Source organism: Amborella trichopoda, chromosome 13 (assembly GCF_054954075.1).
Source record: "Amborella trichopoda isolate Santa Cruz 75 chromosome 13, AtrichopodaSantaCruz75HAP2 v2.0, whole genome shotgun sequence".
Lineage (NCBI taxonomy): Eukaryota > Viridiplantae > Streptophyta > Magnoliopsida > Amborellales > Amborellaceae > Amborella > Amborella trichopoda.
In genome coordinates this window covers 33,358,273-33,381,627 of record NC_142348.1, presented here as the reverse complement: position 1 = coordinate 33,381,627, position 23,355 = coordinate 33,358,273, and the positions used below count along the sequence as shown (strand labels likewise).

The 23,355-nt window shown below is 37.4% G+C and overlaps 1 protein-coding gene across 1 annotated transcript; it reads left to right on the top strand.

The window, feature by feature from the left end:
* Nucleotides 1-15,729: 15,729 nt before the first annotated feature.
* On the top strand, nucleotides 15,730-23,138 carry LOC18440263 (putative acetyltransferase At3g50280). The gene is made up of 4 exons (XM_088856609.1): nucleotides 15,730-15,747; nucleotides 15,918-16,129; nucleotides 16,761-16,869; nucleotides 22,167-23,138. The coding sequence occupies exons 1-4, from the start codon at nucleotides 15,730-15,732 to the stop codon at nucleotides 23,055-23,057; spliced, it is 1,230 nt and encodes a 409-aa protein (XP_088712735.1). The 3' UTR covers nucleotides 23,058-23,138.
* The last annotated feature ends 217 nt before the right edge of the window (nucleotides 23,139-23,355 follow it).

Genomic DNA, 23,355 nt, shown 5'->3' with positions numbered 1-23,355 from the left:
AAATTGCACGGTCCTAGTTGCATGACTCTAAACTGCATAACCATGGTCCAAACTCTATGACCTTAAACTATAGCAGAGGTCTAGTTGCACGACCTTAAACTACACGGTCCTAGTTGCATGACTCTAAACTGCATAGCCATGGTCCAAACTATATGACCTTAAACTGTAGCAGAAGTCTAGTTGCACGACTTTAAACTGATGGTCCTAGTTGCATGACTCTAAATTGTATAACCACAGTCTAGCTGTATGACCTTAAACCATAGTGTACGTCCTAACTGCATGACGCTAAACTACTCTGCACAGGTCCTGGAGGCATGACCATAAAACTCGCCCCCACATACGTGCACACACCTTTTACGTGCATCCTCACACACGTCTTCCCTAACCGACCTGATCGTGTGCGCACTCCACCTTCACTACCTTCCCAGTGAGTCCATTCACTTCATTATCCTCCATCATTCCCCAATGAGTCTCACCCGCACTCACAAAAATGGTAAACCATCTCGCCACCTATACTTGTCGCAAGATAGTGGGTCATCATTTTTCACCCACCTTTCATACCTCATCCATCTTTCATAGGTAGCTTCACGCCATCTCCCTAAAAGTGAGCTAAAACCACTATCATACTCACTCCATGGCCTCTACCAACTTCCATCCATCTCCATTATGGTCCAGCTGTATGACCTTAAATTGTAGTACACGTCCTGGTCGCATGACGTCAAAAGGCTTTGCACAGGTCTCGAAGGCATGACCTTAAATATGTCTTCAATAATAATAAAATAACGAGCATGGCGTATACTTTAACAAGGGAACGCTATGAGTAAAACTGACGAATGGGCATGGTCATGAAACATGAGTAAAAGAGTTTGGGGAATAAAAACCCGGGCACGGTGAAAACCTGAAAGGTCATTGTAAGTAAAAATGGAATAATAAGGATGGACATGGCCGAGAGGTCATGGGTAAAAGAGCTCGAAATAAAAAGAAATTGGTGAAAACCGTCTCTACTATGCTGCTTCCTAAGTTCAAGTGAAAATCGGCAAAGGACGCTTAGACCAATAAACAGGTTGATGCAGCGCTCACCTCAATAGGCGGCTTCAACCCTCACTCAAAAAAAAGAAAAATCCCTTGTGTTACAATACCAGGATCCAAAAATACGAGCACTAAGGAAAATATTCCGATAGCTTGAGTCTAGTTGCAAAAAGGACTTGAAAGATAGAATACTCGCCAAGACGGCACAACAAGTCTCATGAAAAAGAGTATCATTCCCAAAAGGTTACAAATGCACTCCAAGATGTCGGAGACACCTCGAGAATGATAAGTCAACCATGACTTTGGAGCGGCAATCTGATGATTGTCGTAGCTGCAAAGTAGTGGGTAGGAGTGGTTGTACCCATAGCTAGTTAGCTCGATAAACTGAGGTACCCTACTCGTCAAGGAATAACTGGTCAGTCATGACTTTGGAGCGGTAATCTGATGATTGTCATAGCTGCAAAGCAATGGGTAGGGGTGGTTGTACCCATAGCTGGTCACCTCGATAAACTGAGGTACCCTACTCGTTAAGGAATGACTGATGCACAAAGCAGACGACACCAACGTAAGGCCCTTCAGCATACCATTCATGTAATCCTCGAAATGTGGCTCAACAATAGAGGATACACACAAACCCAGATCAAATGGGAACGATGCTCTGCCATGTCAGATGGGCCTGATTTTGACTGACGAGGTCCGTACAAAATCCTCAGTTTCAGAATCACAAACAGTCCACACGAGGGTGATGACTTCCACAAGATCCCTAAAGAAAATCTCTTCTCCCCATAAAGTCTCGATGGATGGACTCGCGAACAATGCATCCCTACGTCTGAGCATCCTAGTTGCACTATTACGTGAATCTCCTTGATGTTCACGTGGTCCTATGGCTAGGAAGAAAAAAGTAATAAAGCCGGAGGAAATTTTTCGAATGTTGTCATTCTCTCTTCTCTCAAAGTGCAACATTCGGTGGGGCAAGCTGTTTGAACGCATTTTTCAACACCTTAGTCCCTGATGCGGAATAAAGATGAAGCACGTCAATAAAGCCTACAAAATAAGTGGAAATTTCGACAGTCTTAGAATTACCTTAGAATTGATCAAATATCTTCATCATCACTCCAAAAGGCTACTGCCAAGTTTCATCACGATCAAACATGTCTAAGGCAATGAACATGAAGAAATAATTTCAGTAAAATCGGCCTCTAGCACCCTGAAATGGACCCTGTAACTAGAACTATCTTTTTGGTGGACCACCGTCAATTAATCCGGTACAGTCGAAAACCTTTATGGGTCAAGTTTCGGCTCAATCGAGCACTCCAAGACGAAGTTATGGGTAAAATGCCGAAAAGGGGTAGGCCGCACACTATTCCCATATGGCCACCCTGCACTAAAGCACTACTAAAGGTGGCTGTTTTCATAGTCATGGGTAGTAACTTTAAAGGTCTATATCTCACTCGATCCGAGTCGGATCGCGCTCAAATTTGGTGAATGTGTTCATCTCATCGAGATGAGCATTTTGATAGGTAGTACGCCCCGTGACGATGCCGAGCAGGGTGAAAAACTAGAGAGAAGTTGATGATTCATGAAGGAAGTTACAGAAAATTTAGCAACTGCACGCCCCATTCCGACGGCCAAATCATAGCGCTCGCATACCCGATCGACACGAAACTAATTGCATTATGTGCGTAAGGTCCGAGGCTATCTCTGGTCTGAACTTCACATACAATGAACAATTGGATTTCACACACGGAGGCGTCAAAGCTGTTATAAATTCTAACCATCGAATTTCAAGATTCCAGCAAAAAATTCAAGACCACTAAATCCTCATCCGGACAAGAAATCGAGTTGCGTTTGTTGTAATGTGATCGTGATGGCATGCTCAATGTGATTCAACGAAGAAATCACATAGAAACATCAAGGAACGAACACAGAATCGATCCAAAGTTTTCAATATTCAAGAAAATTTCAAGTCTCATGATCATGGCTCAAAAATATGGTTCATGATTCGAAGTTAGTATCAAATCGATCACCATGCCGAGCCCCACAAGAAAACAATCATCTTTCGATCAAACAGGCATTAGAACAACCCCGGATCTGTCATGGAAGATCACGCAAGTTCTCGGGCAGCAGCCAGGACTGTTATGAAATTCCACACATTGTTAGGCAGAGGCAAAACAATCATTTTGTACCCATTTTTAGAATTTCTTTTAATTCAATTAAATTGTAATTATCTTTAATTCTAGGTAGTTTTTTTGTGTACACCCATGTTTTAGCCCAATTATATATAAGCATGCAAAGCCAAATTGTAAAGGACCTTCGGTTCATTTTACACAAGGATTAATAAAATTTTAATTTCCTCTTGAACTCCTGGGTGCGTCTTGGAGAGAGAGAGAGAGGAGACAGAAGAAAAGGGTCGGTACCCTATGATAAGGTAACTTTCTCTTCCCTCCCCTTTCTCTCCTCTCTTTTTCTCTCCTCTCCTCTTTCTCTCTCATCTTCTTTCTTTCTCTCTCCTCCCCTCTTTCTTTATCCTCTTCTTTTTTTCTCTCTCCTCTTCTCCTCTATCTTCTTCTCATCCCTATCTCTCTTTCTCTCTCTTCTCTTATCATCCATATCTCTCTTTCTCTCTCTTCTTCTCATCTCTATCTCTCTTTCTGCTCTTCATCTAACACAGTCGGCGAAGCCTAGCACTAATTGCATCTTTTCTGCTCTTTGTCGAACACAGTCGTCGAAACTCAATGCCGACCGTATCTTCTCTCTCTTCTCGCCTAACACAGTTCGTGAAGCCTAGCACTGACTGTATCCTCTCTCTCTTCTCATCTGACATAGTCGGTGAAGCCTAACACCAACTGCATCCTCTCTGCTCTTTGTCTAACACAGTTGGTGAAGCCTAACACCGATTGTATCCTCTCTCTTCTCATCTAATATAGTCAGTGAATCCTGGTGCCGATTGCATATTCTCTCTCTTCTTTATCTAGAACAGCTTGGCGACGCTCGACGCCGACTATGTTCCGTCTCTCTTCTTTGTCTAACCCAGCCGGCGACGCTCAACGCCGACTGAGTCCTTTTCCTCGTCTTTGCCTAATACAGCCAACGATGTCTAGCGTCGTCTGTGTTTTTCTCTTTGCCCTCATATTCTTCTTCTTCTTTCTTTCTCTTCCCATATTTCTTTCTTTTCTCTTCTTCTCTTATCTTACTCTTTTTATGTTTTTTTTTATGATATCTGTTATTTCTGTTATTCTTTCGTTTGCTTAAAGAGGGGTTGAGATTAGCCTATCATGGTAGTCCTGTCGTCTAGCCGTAATGTTGTTGTGTCAGAATTACTGTGCCCGCTTTATTGCCACTACAAATTAACCATCGTGTCTAGCTAGTCAGTATCGGTATTAACGTTTAATAGTAATCCTGTTAAGTCGATCTGAGTTATCGAGCCCATTTTACTATCACGTCAAGCCAATTACTCATCAGCTTAGTCACTGTGTTGATCTCCCCGCTTGGTCAAATTCTTCTCTCCCCCATCTTTCTTCTCTCATTCTTCTCTTCTTTTTTTTGAATGTGCATGCTTTTGTACGTTCACCAAAGAGGCAAAGTGAGGTCTGTTGACCCACTTGTCTTGTAATATTTTCCATATGTGTGTGATTGAAGAAAACATGAGAATACAAGCCAAGGGAGGCGATTACAAAGCAGTTTTATTACTAGGGGGCTTTCTTCATGATCTAGGAGGGCACCCATGCTAGCCAGCTCGAGTAAGTTCCAAACCCACTTTAAATTCCTCTCTCATCGGTTGGTAATACTTGCCCTTGTTTTCGATCAAGGTTCTTGACTAGTATATTCTTGAATGAAGGCCATCCAGTTAGCATGTCGCGCATTCAACTTCTTCTAAGAACTCAAATACCGGAGTGCTTCATGATCTGAGTATAGCACAAATTCCCTATGAATCAGATAGTGCCTCCAGTAGCGCAAGGCTTGTACCACCACATAAAACTCGAGGTCATAGACTGAATACTTCTTACGTGCCTCATTCAATTTCTCACTAAAGAACGCCACTAGTCACCCCTCTTGACTTAGAACTGCCCTTATGCTAGCATTTGAGGCATTAGTTTCTACCTCAAACACCATAGAAAATCTGGTAAAGCAAGTACTGGTGCTTGCATCATCTTTTGTTTAATTAGAGTGAAGCCCTTTTTAGCAGCGGGACTCCATGAAAACTTTCCAGCCGCCCTCATACAATCAGTCACTGGTGCTATTAGAGTGCTAAAATTTATGATAAATTGGCGATAAAAGGTTGCTAGGCCATGAAAGAACGCACATCAGTGAGTGAATTTAGCACTGGACACTCAACTATGGCCTTCACCTTTTTTTTGATCCACCTTAATTCCTTCAGATGAAACAACATACCCCAGAAAGATGACATTGTTCGTCATAAATGAGTATTTTTTCAAATTCACAATAAGTGATTCATTCCTTAGCACATCAAAAACTTATTCCAAGTGGTTAAGATGATCATGTGGATTAACATTAAAAACCAAGATATCATCAAAATAAACCACAACACATTTGTCAATAAAACGACGAAGTAGTTCAATCATTAAGCGCATGAATGTGATTGGTGCATTAGAAAGCTCGAATGGCATCACAAGCCCCTCATATAGTCCATCTTGAGTTTTGAATACGGTCTTCCATTCATCCCCACGACGAATCCAAATTTGATGGTACCTACTCTTTAAATCAATCTTTGAGAAAACCTTGGTTCCATTAAGCGTATCTAACATATCATCGAGCTTGGGTATGGGAAATCGGTACTTGTTTGTAATTTTGTTGACTACTCGACTATCCACGTACATCCTCTATGATCCATCTTTCTTTGGAGTAAGTAATGCAAGGACGACACATGGTGACAAGCTTTCTCGAATCAATCCCTTCTTAAGCAAATCAACAACTTGTCTGTGCAAGTCTTCATGTTCCATGGGGCTTATTCGATAATGGGTCAAATTCGGCTAGACCCAGTAACCAAGTCAATGTGATGCTGAATATTTCTCAATGGAAGAAGACCATTAGGTAATTCTTCAAGCATCAAATCTTTATATTTCTCAAGTAGAGGTTCAAGAGACCTAGGAATTGTAATCGGTGAAGAATTTGTTTTTGCGAGTAACACATAAATCACATCCATATTTTTGCTGACCCCTTTTAATTTTTGCACATTATTCTACTTTGAACCCTCATCTTTAGTGGATTTGGGTGTAGGAAGTTGCTTCATAGGGTGGAGCATGATATTAATACCATCCTTAACAAAATAATAAGTGTTTGGTCTAATTTTATGTGTCATATCATAATCTACCAAGTAATATGTGAAATGCATCCATAGGTGTTATAGCGCACCATACTTTGTCTTTATAACTAGTAACAATGGAAAAATAAACTAAACATCGAGTAAGAACTGATACCTCACCTCATTTCTTGAATCACAAAGAACTGATACCTCACCTCATTTCTTGAATCACTGGATGTGATATGGGCGTGGGTGCTTAAGTTCCTTCAATTGAAGTTTATCCACCATATTTTTAGACAAAATGTTTTCATTGCTCCCAACATCAATTAGTATTGCGCATATCTTGCCTCTTGATTTGCAAGTTGTTCGAAAAATTGTGCTGTTGCCACTTCTCTTCCTCGTTAGATCTTGGGGTTGATAGTATGGTTCGATGGACCACTAAGGCTTCACTCCCTTCATCTCCATACAATTTGTATATTATCACGAGGTGTTTTAGGTGCTTCTAGCCCTCTCCCAACACCACCTCTCCCCATATTAGGGTTTGTCCTAGTTGGAAAGTTCTGAGAGGTTTGGTTTCCATGCCCTTTAGTTGGTCTTCTAAAGGTTAAAACTTACTGCCCCTGTATTGAATTAGAGCCTCTTGTTACTAAGCTATTTCTCCCAAGGCCGAGATTGACTATTTCCTCTGCTTTGAGGACCAAAGTATAGGCATCAGACAACCTATAGACATCTTTGAAGGCCAATGCATTCTGAATGCCTTGATTTATCTCATTCAAGTAGCAACTTATTTTTTTTATCGTCATACTCCTGTAAATTTGCCTTAGATGTCAAAATATATAACTCTTCAGTATAGTCACTTACCTACTTTTCACCTTAATTGAGGTTTTGACACCTTTGGTACAACGTTCAGGCATAAATTACTGGTAAAAATTTTCGACACATCTTCGTCTTCATCGTTTCCCACAAATTAATTTTTTCCTTGCCCTATCGAAGACGATCCTGCTGCAAATCATCCCACCAAACCAATGCATGGCTAGAAAATTTTGTGGCTACTAATTTTACTTTTTTGTGATCTGCAATATCTATGTACTCTAATACTTTCACTACTTTACTTAGCCAATCAAGAAAATAATTTGCACGCAATCGACCATGGAACTCTGGAATATCAATTTTTACTCCAGGTTATCTTTCTCTTTCCAACAATCGAAGAATTTGTTCATTGAATTCGTGATTAGCCGAGGCCACCCGAGGTTGGTTAGGAACAAGATGCATACCTCTTTCATCTTTGTTGCCTTGAGTTCTAACGCCGGCCTCCGGATTCCTTCCATCCTGAAGTTGAGCGAACTTTTTTATAAGCTCATCTACTTTCTTAGCTATAGGCATGAATTGGTCTACTCTCTCTATTAGGGCTTAAGCTAATCCAATCAATACCTTTAATCCATTGAGGGGTGTCTCTTGTGAAGTCATTAGAATCCGCTCTGATACCAATTGATGTAGGGAGAGAACAAAATCAGAAACATTAATGCTAAAAACAAATAAAGGTTAAGAGAAAATACCCTCTCTCAAAGGTCTGCAATGGAATCCACCCTAAAATAATCTCTTCGCAAGACTAAATTTTATTAACTCATTAATGATGCAGCCATGCCTCAGCCGATGGTTCGTGGTTGGGCCAAGAAGAGTCGTAGGACTCAAGAGAGAAAGAAAGGGTCAATGATGTAATAAGGGGGGGTTATTAATGTTATTTTAATTTTTATTCTTTTGATAAGAATAGGGAGTACGCAGGGATAATTAGGGGAGTATTAATTTATATTGTGCTTATCTTGTATCAATTGAGTTAGTTAGCTTGGAATGTAAATAGGATAAGGTTAAATCTAAGGGAAGTTTTATCTTTTCTATAATAGGTTGGTTTTGGATAAAAATGTGGGAAGCTTTGGATAAAAACATGGGAAGCTTGGGATGGGAAGCTCTGGATAAAATGTGGGAAGCAAATCTTTTGGGACGTAAAGTTAAAGAGAGGAAAAATAGGGATGAGAGAACGTAGGGGATAGATAAAATAGGAGAGTGCGTGTAGGGGGTTTTTCTTTTGCTTATCTTTTCTTGTTTTAGTCTATTTAAAGGGAGTATCCCTTCATTGTAAATTATAATAAATGATTGAATAAAATTTGGTCTCGTGAAGAGATTATTTTGAGGTAGATTCCCTTAAAGACTCTTGAGAGAGAATTTTTGTCTCAACCTTCCTTTGTTTTTAAAGTTAATTTTTTGGTTTTATTCTCTCCTTGCATCAAAAAGGTTAAATGTAGTCCCATTCAAATGTGTTTACTTTTCAAAAATCCATCTAAAAGATAGATTTAGGATATGAAACACAACCCTAAGTCACTGTAGATACTTTATGTTTATGATATAAGATTTGTAGTTCTAAAAATAGTGTTAATTAAAATGATTTATGAAGAATTAAAATGAAATGTGATGAATACTACAAAAACAAAATTTAAGAGGGAAAATATCTCCATATCCCTTATTTTTAGGTTTCACTTCTTGATAAATCTAAGATTTCAAAGATATCTTCTAACTCCCTAGCCACTTTAAACCTATTTTTTAATCTAAACAAATGTGAGAAAGACATGTTATTTCTAAATCCAATCCTTTATCTCTCTTCACTAATATACCCCAAACTTCTCTCTTTCTCTCTCTTCTTGTATCTCTCTCACTCTCTCTCCTCCTATATTTCTTCAAACACCTCTCTCTCTCTCTTCCTAGTAACCTCTCACCTCCATGAAATCTTTTTCTCTCTAGAAGTTTGGGAAGATGGCTTTTAGAAAAGACATGTCTTTTTCGATTTGTTTGGCCTAAAACAATAGTTTTAAATTAGCTCAGGGGGTTAGAAGAAATAAAACATATATTTTTTATGCCCCAAGATATCTTTTAAGACCTTGGATCTATTGTGAAATGAAATCTAAAAATAGGGGGTATGGAGATATTTTTCTAATTTAAAACAATCTATTCTTAAATATTGAAAATCCATTTTGTTCCCGCACCATGATCGTGCTGGTCAATATTATGGACATGCAAAATTTTATATAAAAAAACCATATCTGAGATGAATGTTTAAAGGAGTTGAGATTTTAATTGGTGTGTTAGTTGATACACCAGAACCTTGTCTTTTAAGAAATGTTATTTTCTTCAAGATGCTTGTGCTATAATGGAAAATGATTAGGTGCTTGGGTAAAACATTATTCAAGAGTATTTTATGATCACAAATTATGGGATATAACATGCTCATTTGAGTGATCAACTTAAGAACATAAAGAAATTGCACAAATTATGGGATATAACATGCTCATTTGAGTGACCCACTTAAGAACATAAAAGAATCTGCACACCTGTTTCTACGTTACCCCAAGAAAATAGCATCCTAGAATTCAACAAAGACCATTTAATGGAGTTAGTCTAATTCGACAAACATCCTCTTTGTTCAATATTGAGACTTCTTTTTCTTTTAGTACGAAGAGATTTCAACTCGGAATTGTTTCCTAGGTTTATTCTATTGATTTGAAAGATGTTGCATTCCTAAAATTTGAGGTTCGAATATTTGGACTGAATCGATAATTTTTGTACCAAAAGTTTTTCAAAAGATCACTATAAATCTCTAAAAATTATTTTTCATATAAAGTGAATTAGTATCACATCGAATTATCAAATATTTATTAATTTGTTTTACTCATAAAAAAAATCAAAAATGAAAAAGTAGCAGGGATTACGCTAGCTCACTAGCATTCATTGTCCAAGTTTATTGTTAGCGTATAGATACCTATATTGATATATATCATTATGAATTCATAATGAATATATATCAATATGGATATATATCATTATGAATTCATAATGAATATATATCAATATGGATATATATATGTATGGGTATATATCTCTTAGGTATATAGGATTATGATAAGATTAGTTAGTAATTATCAATAACTGTTAGTATCTATCTAGAATTGTTACTAGCCATATATTTATACAGGTAGTCAGGCCTGATTTTTTCCTCATGCGGACGGTGGGAGAAAATCCTCTCTCAAACAACCACGGAGGGTCAACGTGCGCAACACGTTTGTTGACGTGGGCACAGGTGCTCTCCTTTGTGTGGATAGGAACCAACAATGAGAAAGATTTTACAACATGGGTGCATTTAGGTACCTACTTCGTCATTTGGGAGTTCGAGGACACACCCAGGTGTTTCGCCCTCTTAGAACAATTACGAAACCCTCCGGTTGTTTGCCAATACGGTTTGGACACGAACTCTCCTCAAACTTTAACACGTCGCCCTGTTTTCTTATGTTGAAAACTGCAATGTGAATTCGACAATACTCCTCTATAATGGTTCACTCAAACGGGGGGCTGGTTGGCAAAAGAAAGAACAAGGGGAAAAATAGTGACAAGAATCCCCTATCTGCGCCAACGTTATGCGCAAAGGCGATCAAAGCAATTAAAAAGTTAGAACCCTCTCAACTGTCGACTCAAGAAGACTTCACCCAAGTGAGTGAGGGAGATAACGTATGTATTTTTTGTGGCCCAACTCGACTGTATGGAGAGGAAGCTAAAGTGATGGTCCAAGGGTTAAAACTCTTCAGATGACTCTGAAGGGTATTGAATTGAGCGTATGACGGATAACAAGATATTATACGAAGCCACAGGTTTGCTTCGTTTATGCTCGAAGCATAGAGGGCGAAGATCACAAAGAGAGACGGACAACGTGATGAGAATGAGAGAAAGGAGAGAAAAGAGATGGGATCACGCGTTTATCGTGGCTCTAGGTTACTGTGTGAGGCAAGCAATGAGTGGAGAGAGAGAGAGGAAGAAAGAGAAGGAAGAAAGAGGAGAGAGAGTGAGCTTCAAGCATGGCCTAGCTTAAGAGAGGGAGAGGGAGAGAGAGAATGAGGTCGCATGATCAGGATGGGTTAGAGGTAGCTTCTCTTTTTGAAAGTTTTCTCTCTCCTCGCCGCTGGATCTAAGTGTTAGATGCAAAAGACAAGTGGACACAAGTTTAATACCTCGATTTCGTTAATGAATTATCCAACTTTTTTAACAATTGACCTAGACTTGTTTATATAGAGGACCCACCAAGTAGGGGTGGATGTTCAAACCTAAGCTAAATCATGATTAAAAGAATTACAATAAAAGCCTAATTTAGGGATAACCAAAATGTCCCTTAAACCTTTTATGCTAATGACAAAACCATCCCTTTCTGAGGGGCCTTTCGCCATTGCTAGATCTTGGGAGCTTTTTTGGATGCTTGTGGCAGTGGTTCAAACGATCCATCATCGTAGTCTTGATGCTTACTTGATTCTAAAGACTTTGATGTCTTTTGATCGTCTTGAGATGGAATCTTCCCGTGGGGTAAAATCTGGTTATGTTGTGAACTTTGGTTGTCAATACAATGTGATCCATGGTGCTCCAAGTCATTATTTTGATTGAAAATTAAAGAGGAGACGGTCACAATTGCTTTGCACCAAATTTTGTTTGATTTGGTTCTTGCTTGAAGTATTTTTGAATTCGAGGGGCGTCCGAAAAACGGATTCCAGTGATCGAAAAATATTGCCTTTTTCAACCTTGGAATTTACGCTATCTAACCTTAGATTGTGTGCAAAAGTTGTACCAACTTGTAGCCCTTCGTGATACGGTTGCATCGGTCCCGACTTTGCTATGATCCAGTGTACGGATCTCAAGTTATCCCTTCACAAAGTTCGATATGTCTTTCTTTCAAAACTCCAATTTCTATGGTTTTGAGCTCATCTTCTCTCTAGAAAAGCTTTGGTTCTGGGTCACGTCATGGCAAGTGCCATAGTGACTTTGAGACCTGGCTTGTGTCTAAATTTGAGCTTGTTTCGATTCCAAACAAGCGACCTGTGGTTGCTTACAGATCATAGATGTGAAAACACAGCCTCCATGATCGGGAACTGGTTTGGTGAGGTCGCACCACAATAGTGTGAAACCTACTCGTTTGTAGTAATTTGGGCATAGAATGTTCCTGAGAGGTCCGATTGAGCCCAAATTTGGTCCCTGGGAGTTTTTCGATATTCTGGATGCAATAGTAGTGGTCTAAAATTGTTTTGAAGCTATTATCATATGTATATAGTTATAAGGTCTCTTTTTGACATGATAGGAACTGGTCTTTGGAAATCGAATTTTGTCCTGACCAGCAAAACTTATCTGAATGTGATAAAACTTTGCGAGCATCCTTAGGGTATCCCAAACTACCATTTTCACCCCTTTCAAAGCCGTTCTAGTACTTTTTCCAGGGTTACCCAGTTTTAGGCTTATTTTGCAGTGTTCTCTTAGTTTGGCAGTATCTTGGGTATCGACATGACCGGGTTGTTACTAGCTCTCTTCTTATTTGTATCAGGGATGTAAATACATTAAGAATGACATATAAAGAGAGAGAGAGAGAGAGAGAGAGAGAGAGAGAGAGAGAGAGAGAGAGAGAGAGAGAGAAAGTTCTATGTAGTATTTTGAGTTTCTAATATGGTATCAGAGCCATAGGCTGCTCAACCTCTAATTTGAGCTCGCTCCTCAGATATGAGGTTGACGGATCTGAGCTCAGCTTCAGATTAGTTCTGACTCTTTGTCAAACAACGGCACTCCTTGTCTCTCTAAAGTGATCTAGATTCTTTATGACTCTTTTGTCAAACAACTGCACCCTTTCTCTCTCTAAAGTGATCTTGGCACAAAGTCGGATAAAACTATGGCCCCCAAAATGGCGTCACGACATTCCCTAGACTCCTGTATACTCCACCTTCATAACATGCAAACCCTTATGTTAGACTCCGCTTCCCCTAAACTCAACACAGCAAAAATCCATCAACTCTCTATCTCTCTCCCTCTTCTTGATTCAGGAACCCAAGTTAATTCCATAAACTCTCTCTCTAAAAAAAAACAAAAGTCTCTCTCTTTTAGGTTGACGTCCACAAGCATCTTAGGTTGAATCATGCATGGAAAAGCTTTGTGCACCCCTTACACCCATATTTCCAACCATACTTCTCATCCCTTATTTTTCTCACCAAAAGATCCATGGCCTCAACAACTATTGCAACTATCTTATCCTTAGCAGTCTTCACTTCCAATGGGCATTGACCACGCAATTCAAATTTTCTTATTGTACTTTGAAGGATCCAGCACAAAGGAAAATCTGACCCCTGATCTCCACATTACCATAAAAAAAACTCTCCCTTTGCACAAAAAACTCCCCCTTTGCACAAAAAACTCCAGCTTTCCTCTTCGTCCATGGTTGAATCAATCTTCGTCTATGGTTGAATCAATCAACACTAGTAGTTTAGTGAGAAAAACTCATATATCAAGGAACCATTGCCAAGGGCCTCAGATTCGCTTTTGACTCCTATGTTCTCTGTCGAGTCGTGTTTCGAATCTCTGCATAATCGTGTTTCGACTCTCTGCCGAGTCGTGTCTCGACTCTCTGCAAAACAACCTTTGTCTATGTTATGGCCCGTATTCGGGACTACGAGTTGCTGAATCTGTCTTGGACTGCGAGTTGCTGAATCTGTCTCCGATCCACATCGAGTTCTGTTGGCTCTTCCAACTACCAATTTGTGCTTGTTGTTCAAGCATTATGAGTATGGAGATCACTGCTTCTATTGGGTACGCCATGCATGTAAGACTTAAAGATCCAACTCGTTTGTTTATATAACTTATTGTTTAAACTCTAGCTGCTTTATGTACAAACATCTTGAGTTTGAGAGGGAATATTAGCGTATGGATATTTATATTGATATACATCATTATGAATATATGATGAATACATATCAGTATGGATATGTATATGTATAGGTATATATCTCTTAGGTGTTTAGGATTATGATAAGATTAGTTAGTAATTATTAATAATTGTTGATATTTATCCAGAACTGTTACTAGCCGTATATTTATACGGAGTCTTGTATATTCTTTATTAATCAATAAAGAGAGAGTTCTCTATAGTATTTTGAGTTTCTAACATTTATTGTATAGTTAATTAGCACCATCTAAGTGTGTATTGTATATTTGGGAATTATCCCACATCGAAGAGATGCGGGAGAAAATGACCATATAAAAGGTTGTGAAATCAACCCCATCATGAGCACGTGATGGTTTGGAGAAAGCCACATGAAAGCTTGGAAGAGTTAACGTATGAAAGACGTAGCGCCCAAGCTTGTTAATATATGTTGGTGGCCCACTTTTAAAATATTTTTCAAAAAGTAAAAAAAGCGTTTCATGGTGGCCCACTTTTAAAATAATTTTCAAAATGTAAAAAAAAGTGTTTCATACGAACAAGTGATATGTGGGCGATACCCAATTTGAATTGCCTGAGTCCGGATCGGGTCACCGATTTTTAAATGAATCTAAGAATTTGAAATTGTGCCCGATTCCGGATCGGGTCACCAATTTTTAAATGAATCTAAGAATTTGAAATTGTGCCCGATTCCGGATCGGGTCACCAATTTTTAAATAAATCTAAGAATTCAAAATACAATTTTCTAGACGTAGGCATTGGGGAGAATTTGAAATTGTGCCCGATTCCGGATCGGGTCACTGATTTTTAAATGAATCTAAAAATTCGAAATACAATTTTGTAGACATAGGCATTGGGGAGAATCAAAATTTCTGAATAAGTTTAGATCATGTATACTATGTTCCTGTAAGAGCGTACTAAGCATCTACTTCCTCGGCTCAAAGACCTACTTGGAAGGATTTTCTCATTCTAAAATTATGAGAATCACTAATGAATCACTAGATAATTATTTTAAAAAATTACATTTTGAGTTTTTCAACACTTGGATCTTGCCCTTTAAAAATTGGACAATCTTTCTTTAATCATGAGATTTTTTTTATTTTTTTTTTCGAGTACGAAGAGAGTTCGACCCAGAAATTTTTTATTAGGATGTTAGTATATGCGTTGAAAGAGGTTGCATCCCTAAAATTTTAGGTTCCAAAATAACTCCTGTATTAAGTTCTAGCCGAATGAATCAATGGACATTATCCTTCCGAGGGAGTACAAAATCTTTTGGCATAAGATTATTATTATGACCGGAGTACAATGATTTGGCGAAGTTGTCTCCAATAAGAGGCTGAAGTGTCGAGGTTTTTGTACTTTCCCTTTGTCTTTTATAAATTGTAATTTAATGATCATGTGAAGTGGTGCCCCTATGAACAAGGCTCACCCAATTGACCGGTGAGCCCTTAAGTAGATAAACTAAAAAAAGACGTGCCAAAACTGTAAAAAAAGATGCTGAATTGGGCAAGGAGGGAAGAGCTGCCTTGGGACAGTAAATATATCTGGTACTCCTTGGTGGATACAAGGAGCGAGAAAGAGAGTGAGAGTTTGGGGCCGAGAGAGAAAAAGCAGGGCCACTAAACCTAGAGAGAGAGAGGTAGGACATACTGCTGATATGGGTGATTCAGAAGAGGTAAGTTGGGTGTCGACCTGCACCATCACTCCCTCTCTGGCATCGCAGGAGCAGCACCTAGAGCTGGGGCCTTCGCAAATCTTCATGCTCACAATAAAGTACATCCAAAAGGCCCTCCTCCTACCCAAATCCGATCCCAATCTCGATCCCGACTTCTCCTCTTCTTCTAGGGAGTCTATTCTACACAGGCGCAAGACCTCGCTTTCGGAGTGCCTCTCCCACAACGATGCAGGCGTAGATTTCTACATGCCAAGGCGATCCATATCACTTTAAATGACATCCTCGGCTCTCCATATGTACCCCTTGTGGTGAGGTCCTTCTTTGTTAATAGCGGAGCTATGTCTCATGAGGGGCGCTTCCTCCCGTTACTTGCGCGGTTCAGGTATTTTCATTCACCTCCAACTTCATTCTCTGATAACTACTGTTAGGGCGGTGTCATTTCTTTATGGATTATGAAGGGTGAAGGATTTATATTTCATACAAGGTCATGATCACTCCTAGATTGCAATGTAACATCAAGTAGTCAGCAGTGTGCCACATAGAGCCCCTTAAATTCCTTCAATTTTTGCATTTAATTATTATGAAAATTATTATTTAAAGGATGCAGTGTGTCTGAGCTGAGGCTCTAAACAATCAAAATAAAGCGCACCTTCAAATAGTATTAAGTAATGTGGTTTCAATTTTGAAAATATTTGTGATAGCCTCAAAATATATTTTCATATTTAATTATAAAATTTAAAGTTTAAAAAATAGTCTAGATCGAACAATCTATGAAAACTTGAAAATCTTGAAAATTGACGGTCCAAAAATGCATTACAAGATGCACTATTTCCAAAACTTGAAATCTATTTTCTTCTCATGTTCATACATTTTGATGTCGAGACGATCAATATGAGGATATTTAGGCATCAAAACAACATGTTCTAGTGAAATTTTTGAGGCAGGCTCTAATTTGATTGTTTAGAGCATCGACTCTATATAAACTTTTTCCTTATGTAAAACCAATGATTTAGGACCGGTGTTTGTAAAATCGAACCAGAACGGTTAATTGAAAATGGGCTTGGAAGCGATTTAGCTGGTCTAACCGGTCAACCGGCCGATTCAGCCGCTCCAACCGAGCAAGTCCCAAACGATAAAAAAAGTGTTGAAAAAAATAAAAAAGATACAAAAACAATCTACTAAAATATGAAAAACATATAAAGAATGTGATTAAAATAAAACACACTCAAATGAAGTTGAAAATTATTGAAAAAAATAGATTTTAACGAATCGATTTGTGCTTAGGGGTATTTTTAAAATTTTCTAAAAAAGATAGAAAAATATAAAAGTGAGTATCAATTATTATTTTTTAATCTTTATCATAATGTAAATAATATTAAATTAGTATTAAAAAATCGACTTGATCAACTCTTTTTTTAAAAGAAAATGAAAAAAATTTAAGTTATATACAATATAGACCATTCTTTTTGTAAACACGTAGTAAATGACATATTGGTTAATAGATCTAAATAGTATATGGTGCATTCGTTAGTGGGTTTAATAACAAATTATTTCTTTATAATAACTTGTAAGTTTTATTCATGTGGGCAAGTAAATTTTTTGAACTTCTTTCAAGTTCGATTCATGTGGGCAAGTAAAGTTTTTGAACTTCTTACCAAAACCACAATGTTTAAAAAGAAAGAAAACCGCAGATGGCGGGATTCAACACTAACTAATACACCATTCTAAAATATTTGATATAAATGTGAAGTAGTATTCTATTTAAACTTTAAGAAATCAGTTGATCACCAAAACCGAATCTAACCGGCGGGTTAGCGGTTAGATCAGCCGGTTTTGCGAACACTGTTTCGGACTTTACCAATGCTACTCGAACACAACCAACTTATTCAGCCTCACTGTGTGGGCGAGGGCAATGTTCCCCAAGTTGTACTTACAGTGTGGGGTATATAATTTTTTTTAAAAAAAACCAAAAAATTTATAAAATGGAAAACTTTATATAAGCTTGCAACCTTAATTGTATAATTAAAGATGCACCTCAAAAATCCGTTAGAAAAGGTTGTTTTAATGTTGAAAAACCTTCTATCTGATCATCTCGACAACGAGATGCATGAATATGAAACAAGAAAAAAAAAGATTTTGATTCCGAGAAATAATACATCTTGCAACATATTATTTACATCGCCAACTTTCAAGAGTTTCATATGTTTATAGATCTACTTGATTTTAACACTTTTCGGAGTTTATAAGTTTAAGATTATGGATAAAAATAGATTTTTAGATAATCCAAAGAATTTTTTAAACGAAAATTACATTTTATGATAAAATTTGGAGGTGCGCCTGAATTGGATTGCTTAATGTTGCAACTTTATACAAACCTCACCCTCTATAAAAATATACGGGAATATTTATAAAGTTTTATAGATGATTTGGATGTTTTTTATGGGATTGTACATGGAGACCACAATCATTCTTACTCATTAGATGTCAAATTGGATGGCTTGGGATGAGTCACAAAGTCTGAGATTTTTGTATTTTGAACTTTGTGTCAATTCAATGATACTCTTACAATTACCCATTTAGAAATTTAAGGGACAATAATGATTGTGACCTCCATGTACAAAAGATAAATGATCACTTTATAGACAATCCTGTTTTTTATTGGCAAGTATTTTTTCACACAATCACTTTTTTTTTATTTACTTTTTTAAAATTCTTTTAATGTCCTTAACTATTAATCAATTGTTCTAGAAATATTTTTCCTTTACTTTTTAAAGATTAGTTGGACTATGTGAGCTTTTTTATTTTATTTTATTTTATTTTTATTTTTTTGCTTTCATTATAATTTTATGTTTTTGGGTTTCGGGCCCTATACAATACTCAGCGTGAGTCACTCAGACCTGACCAAAAAAACTTACCGCAGGCATAGTTAGCAAATCGCCGTTTAATCAGGGATTTTTTCAAAAATTTGACATTTTTATGAAAACAGTTTTAAACGGCGACTTTTTGAAAAGGTCGGCAAAAAATCATGTCATTTTCATAAACCCGTTTAAAATGCGTGTTTTTTAATAATACAATTTAAATCAGGGAAACAAATCGTATCCTTTTTTTACCTATATTTTTTTTTGAAAAATATTTTTTTTTCCTATTTTGTCTATTGCATCCATTGCTACTTTCATGCTTTTAAAAAAAAAAAATTACTTAAAACTGAAATAGAAACTTTTATCCCCACTGTGATCTTCAAAGCCAGAGTTGCAGATTGATGGTATGATTTTTTTTTTAAACTTAATCAAATATATGCAAATTTCAGTTGTCTTTCTGGAAAATCATTGTGTAAATGAAATACTGTTTATAGCAAATCATTTTGTAGAGTACATCATCGTGTAAAGAAATCATACACATGCAGATTGTTGTGATTATTTTGTGATAATTGTTTTTATGAAAATACTGTTAATGGTACAAATTAAAGCTCAAAGCATAATTTTTTACCGATGAATGAGAAGCAAAGAGTGTGACTATAGGACCAAGTAATCAATATTTTGTTTTTGATTGTGCAAACTGTAAACTTAATGGAGCGATCAATTGTACATATAGGATTAGATCCCCAAATTTAATCCTTCAACTTTGTTTCCTCAAGAAAATGAAAAGCTCTCTTCAAACTATCCCAAATCAGAGAGAGAAGCCCTCTTCAAACTATCCCAAATCAGCATTCCATCTTCCTAAATCAGCATCCCATCTTCCTTTTCTCTCTGTAAAAATTAGTTAGGGCCTCTTCCATTAGGGTTCTTCCTTCTCTCTCTCTCTAAAAATCAGTTAGGGTCCCTTCCATTAGGGTTTGTGAAAACCATTTCTTCTTCCTTCTTCACTTTATAACCCCTAATGGCTATGAGCTGAGCCCTATTTTCTTCTCTTCCTTCTTCCTTTTTCTCTCTTCTCTATTCTTCTCTTCTTCTCTTCTTCCTTATTCCTTCATCGTTCTTCCTTCTTCTCCCTTTACACAGTAAACACAGATGTAAAACCCAAATTTCTACGAACTTCTTTTCAACTAAAGAAATTTATAAAACTTTAACCATAGTTATGGAGTGACCATAGTCACCACACCATAGTTAAATACTTGTAATGAGAAAACAAAAATTGTATATTTATTTTTTGGTACCTGCTAAGTAGGAGTTATGTTTAAGTATTTAATGAATAAATTTATAATATATTTGTCACCATACCATATTTAAAGTATTTTAATGATAAATTTATATACTAAGTAGGTGTGATGTTTCTTAAAGTATTTAATGGGTAAATTTACATGGTACTTTTTTTGGTACATACTAATTAATTATATATTTAATATTGGATGATTGGATGAGAGTCATGAGATATCTAAATTAATTGGCTTAGTTATATTAGTCTAGTAAAGTTTTTATAGATGAATTAACAATTGATGGCTTTGACATAATTTTTACTTTTTAGAATTTCAAAATTTCTAATATTATAAATTTATCCTATTTTTTGACTCCAAATTTTTGAGCCTAATCTATTATATTAGCGATATCTTTATATGAAGTATGTTTGTCGATCCGTATTTTTTATTCGATTTTTGCATCTGATTTTTTAAAATAAAAAAATTTGTTTCCGATTTTATGGTGAGCAGATTTATTGATAGTTTCCGACTTGCTAACTATGGTCTCAAGTGAGGGCTGAGTACATGGCCCTGGCCCTAACTCTCATGTAGACTAACAATGTCACGAAAGACAATAATATTATTTCTGAAAAAACTTATGTACATTAAGGATGTGGGCAAGAACTTCCCATTTGTTGGATTTTATCCATTTGTAGGGATGGATGTAGTAATTCCACTAGGAAACTACTTATGCCAAGCTAAGTCCAGTTGACCACGCAAGTGGCCAAAAATGGATAGGATCTAAGGCTTTCTGTGGTTGTAAGTTAAAACTTATAATATTCATGTAAAATTACCATGCCAAGCTAAGTCTAGTTGACCATGCAAGTGGCCAAAAATGGATAGCATCCAAGGGCTTCCGAAGTTCTAAGTTATAACTTCTAATGTTCATGCAAAATTACTAAAAAGCAATAATGAGAGAAATCAGTCTGCATGAAATTGACTTGAGGAAGTTACTCTCCTTAGCCAAGACGTATAACTTGGCCGAGTCTTGAGGACTGTCACAACAAGCCCGGCCTAAGCCGAGGCAGCCTAGCTCAAGCCCAGCCTAGTTTGGCCCTCACTAGGCCGGGTCATCTAAAGTCAAATAAATTAAAAAAAAAAAAATTATTAAAAAAAGAGCACTGAGCCAGCTAGGTCCTATTAGGCCGGCACTTCCCATGCCTGTCCCACTCTTAGAGTGGTGATTTGCTCAACCCTCAAACCACCTTAGGTCTACCCTTTTCTCGCCCAAGAGACTCAGCTGAGTCACGTATAGGACTAAAACTCCCTCAATAAGATGATATAAAATGAAAAAAATAATTTAAAAAATAAGATAAATATAATATGAGCAAAATAAAACAAAAAATGCAACCTTAAAAATCTCAAATAGCAAAAGAAAGTATTGAGGGCATTTTAAAAATTTCAATGAAAATTTAAAATCTAAAAATAGGGATTTATGGAACACTTACCCACAAGTTTTTTTCAAAAACATATAAATCATACAGGCAAAAATGATATATTAATCATACATTTTTTATGATTTTAATAATGTTTTAATATCCCCAAATTGTACACACAACTGGGTTTATAGGCGAGGCCGAGTCCCGTTATACTGAGAAAAACTATTAGCATCTCAAAATTTTATTTGATTTTAAAGACTCCATTGGAGGATAGATAATATAACTTATCATTAGTTGATATTTTACTACTAAGAAAAAGGCGCATTATCCATCAAATAAAAGTTGAGAGTCACTTTCCCCCCATGTAATCCAACGAGGAAGGCAGAATGGTGTGTGGGTAACGTTTATTATAGCATGGTGTACTTCCCGTCAACATTAATTCTTTTACCTTTTTTAAAGTTAACTTGATGCACTAAACTGTCGCAACATTGATTTCGAGGGTGTTGAGTCTTAGAACTATAATAATAAATGAAAGGGCCATGAATTTCTGATTTTGACTTTCTTGAAACTATCACAGTAATGAAAATAAATTTATTCTTTCTCAAATTACTCACTACAACCCCCTATTACCATTTAAGCATCTACCACTTATTGTTCTACATGATGGGAAGAGACCCATGTAGCATGAACAGTTGTGTCCGAGGTTTTTGTGTTGATGGATGCAATAATGATGTGTCAGACATACCTAATGCCTAACAAACCTAGATAGTTTGTGCTTTTTTATATTTTTTTTATTTTTTTATTGTAAACATATCTTTCTATGTAACATGGGGAATTTCACAATTTATATTTTTGTTACCATCACGTAGGTTACTGAGCTGGCCGATAGCCTCTTCATTGAGTGCTCTTTCAATCACGTGGTGGGTGATGGGACCTCCTTCTGGAACTTCTTGAACTCCTGGTCTGAGCTCTCCAGATATATCAATGACAAGGGCGAAGCCCATACCTTATCTCCACCGCCTGCCATTGAGTGGCTGTACCTTGCGACCAACCACCTGGTGTGCCTCAACCCTCCAATTGACAGTTTGCCCTTGCCTCCAAAGCCCTCCCCCTCACCTTTTTACGATCGACTCTTCTATTTCCCAGCCCACTCAATATCCCACCTCAAAGACAAGGCTAACTCGCAAAATCTCGAGGTTTTCCAAGCCCTCTATGCCCATGTTTGGCGTGCCATCACTCGTGCCTGTGATCTTTCAGGAGAACAAGAGACATGGTGCGCTCTGCCGGTGTCATATCGTTCAAGGGTGGTCCCACCCCTATCTCCCTACTTCTTTGGCAATGCCATCAGATTGATTTTCTTGCGGACAACATCAGGAGAGCTTCTGGGTAGAGACCTTGGCTGGGGGGCTAACCTCATTCAAGATGCCATAGCAAAGCAGACTAATGAAGAAATATGCTCATGGTTGGAGGCCAATGCAAAGGCTCCAACCCTCTATGATTCTATGGGGTTCACGACATCTCCAGGTGTGGTGATGGGGAATTCGCCAAGGTTTGATGTGTATGGAAATGACTTCGGCTGGGGGCTGCCGCTGGGTGTGCACGTGGGATATGATAGCAGGTTTGATGGCAATTTTTTTGCTTTCCCAGCCAGAGAGGGCAGAGGGAGCACCGAGCTGCATTTTTACATGAATCAAAATGTTATGGCTGCACTCGAGAGATACAAGGAGTTCATGGAGGCAGTGGAAGATAAGGCCGATTGATTTATTTGTAAGTGCAAAAAAGAGAGAAATAGAAGTCTGGATTAAATGGTCTGTCTGGATTAAATGGTCTGTTTGACAAAACAGAATCTAAATATTTCAATTTTAGGAAATGAATAAAGGTATTGGTTGCTTTTTCATATATCTGAATTACATATAATCTTTGTGTGCCGTTTTTTGTGCATGTTTCGCTATCCACCTCTATTTTAGAACTTTTTTTTTTTTAGATATGAAATATTTAATTGTGTAGCAGAGTGCATATACAAACATGGCCTCAGAATTTCTCCAGGCAAAACGGCAA

Coding starts and splice junctions, on each gene's coding strand:
- LOC18440263 (XM_088856609.1), top strand. Junction 16,130..16,760: donor CCGTTACTTGCGCGGTTCAG/GTATTTTCATTC, acceptor CCAATGATTTAG/GACCGGTGTTTGTAAAATCG. Junction 16,870..22,166: donor CAGCCGCTCCAACCGAGCAA/GTCCCAAACGAT, acceptor ACCATCACGTAG/GTTACTGAGCTGGCCGATAG.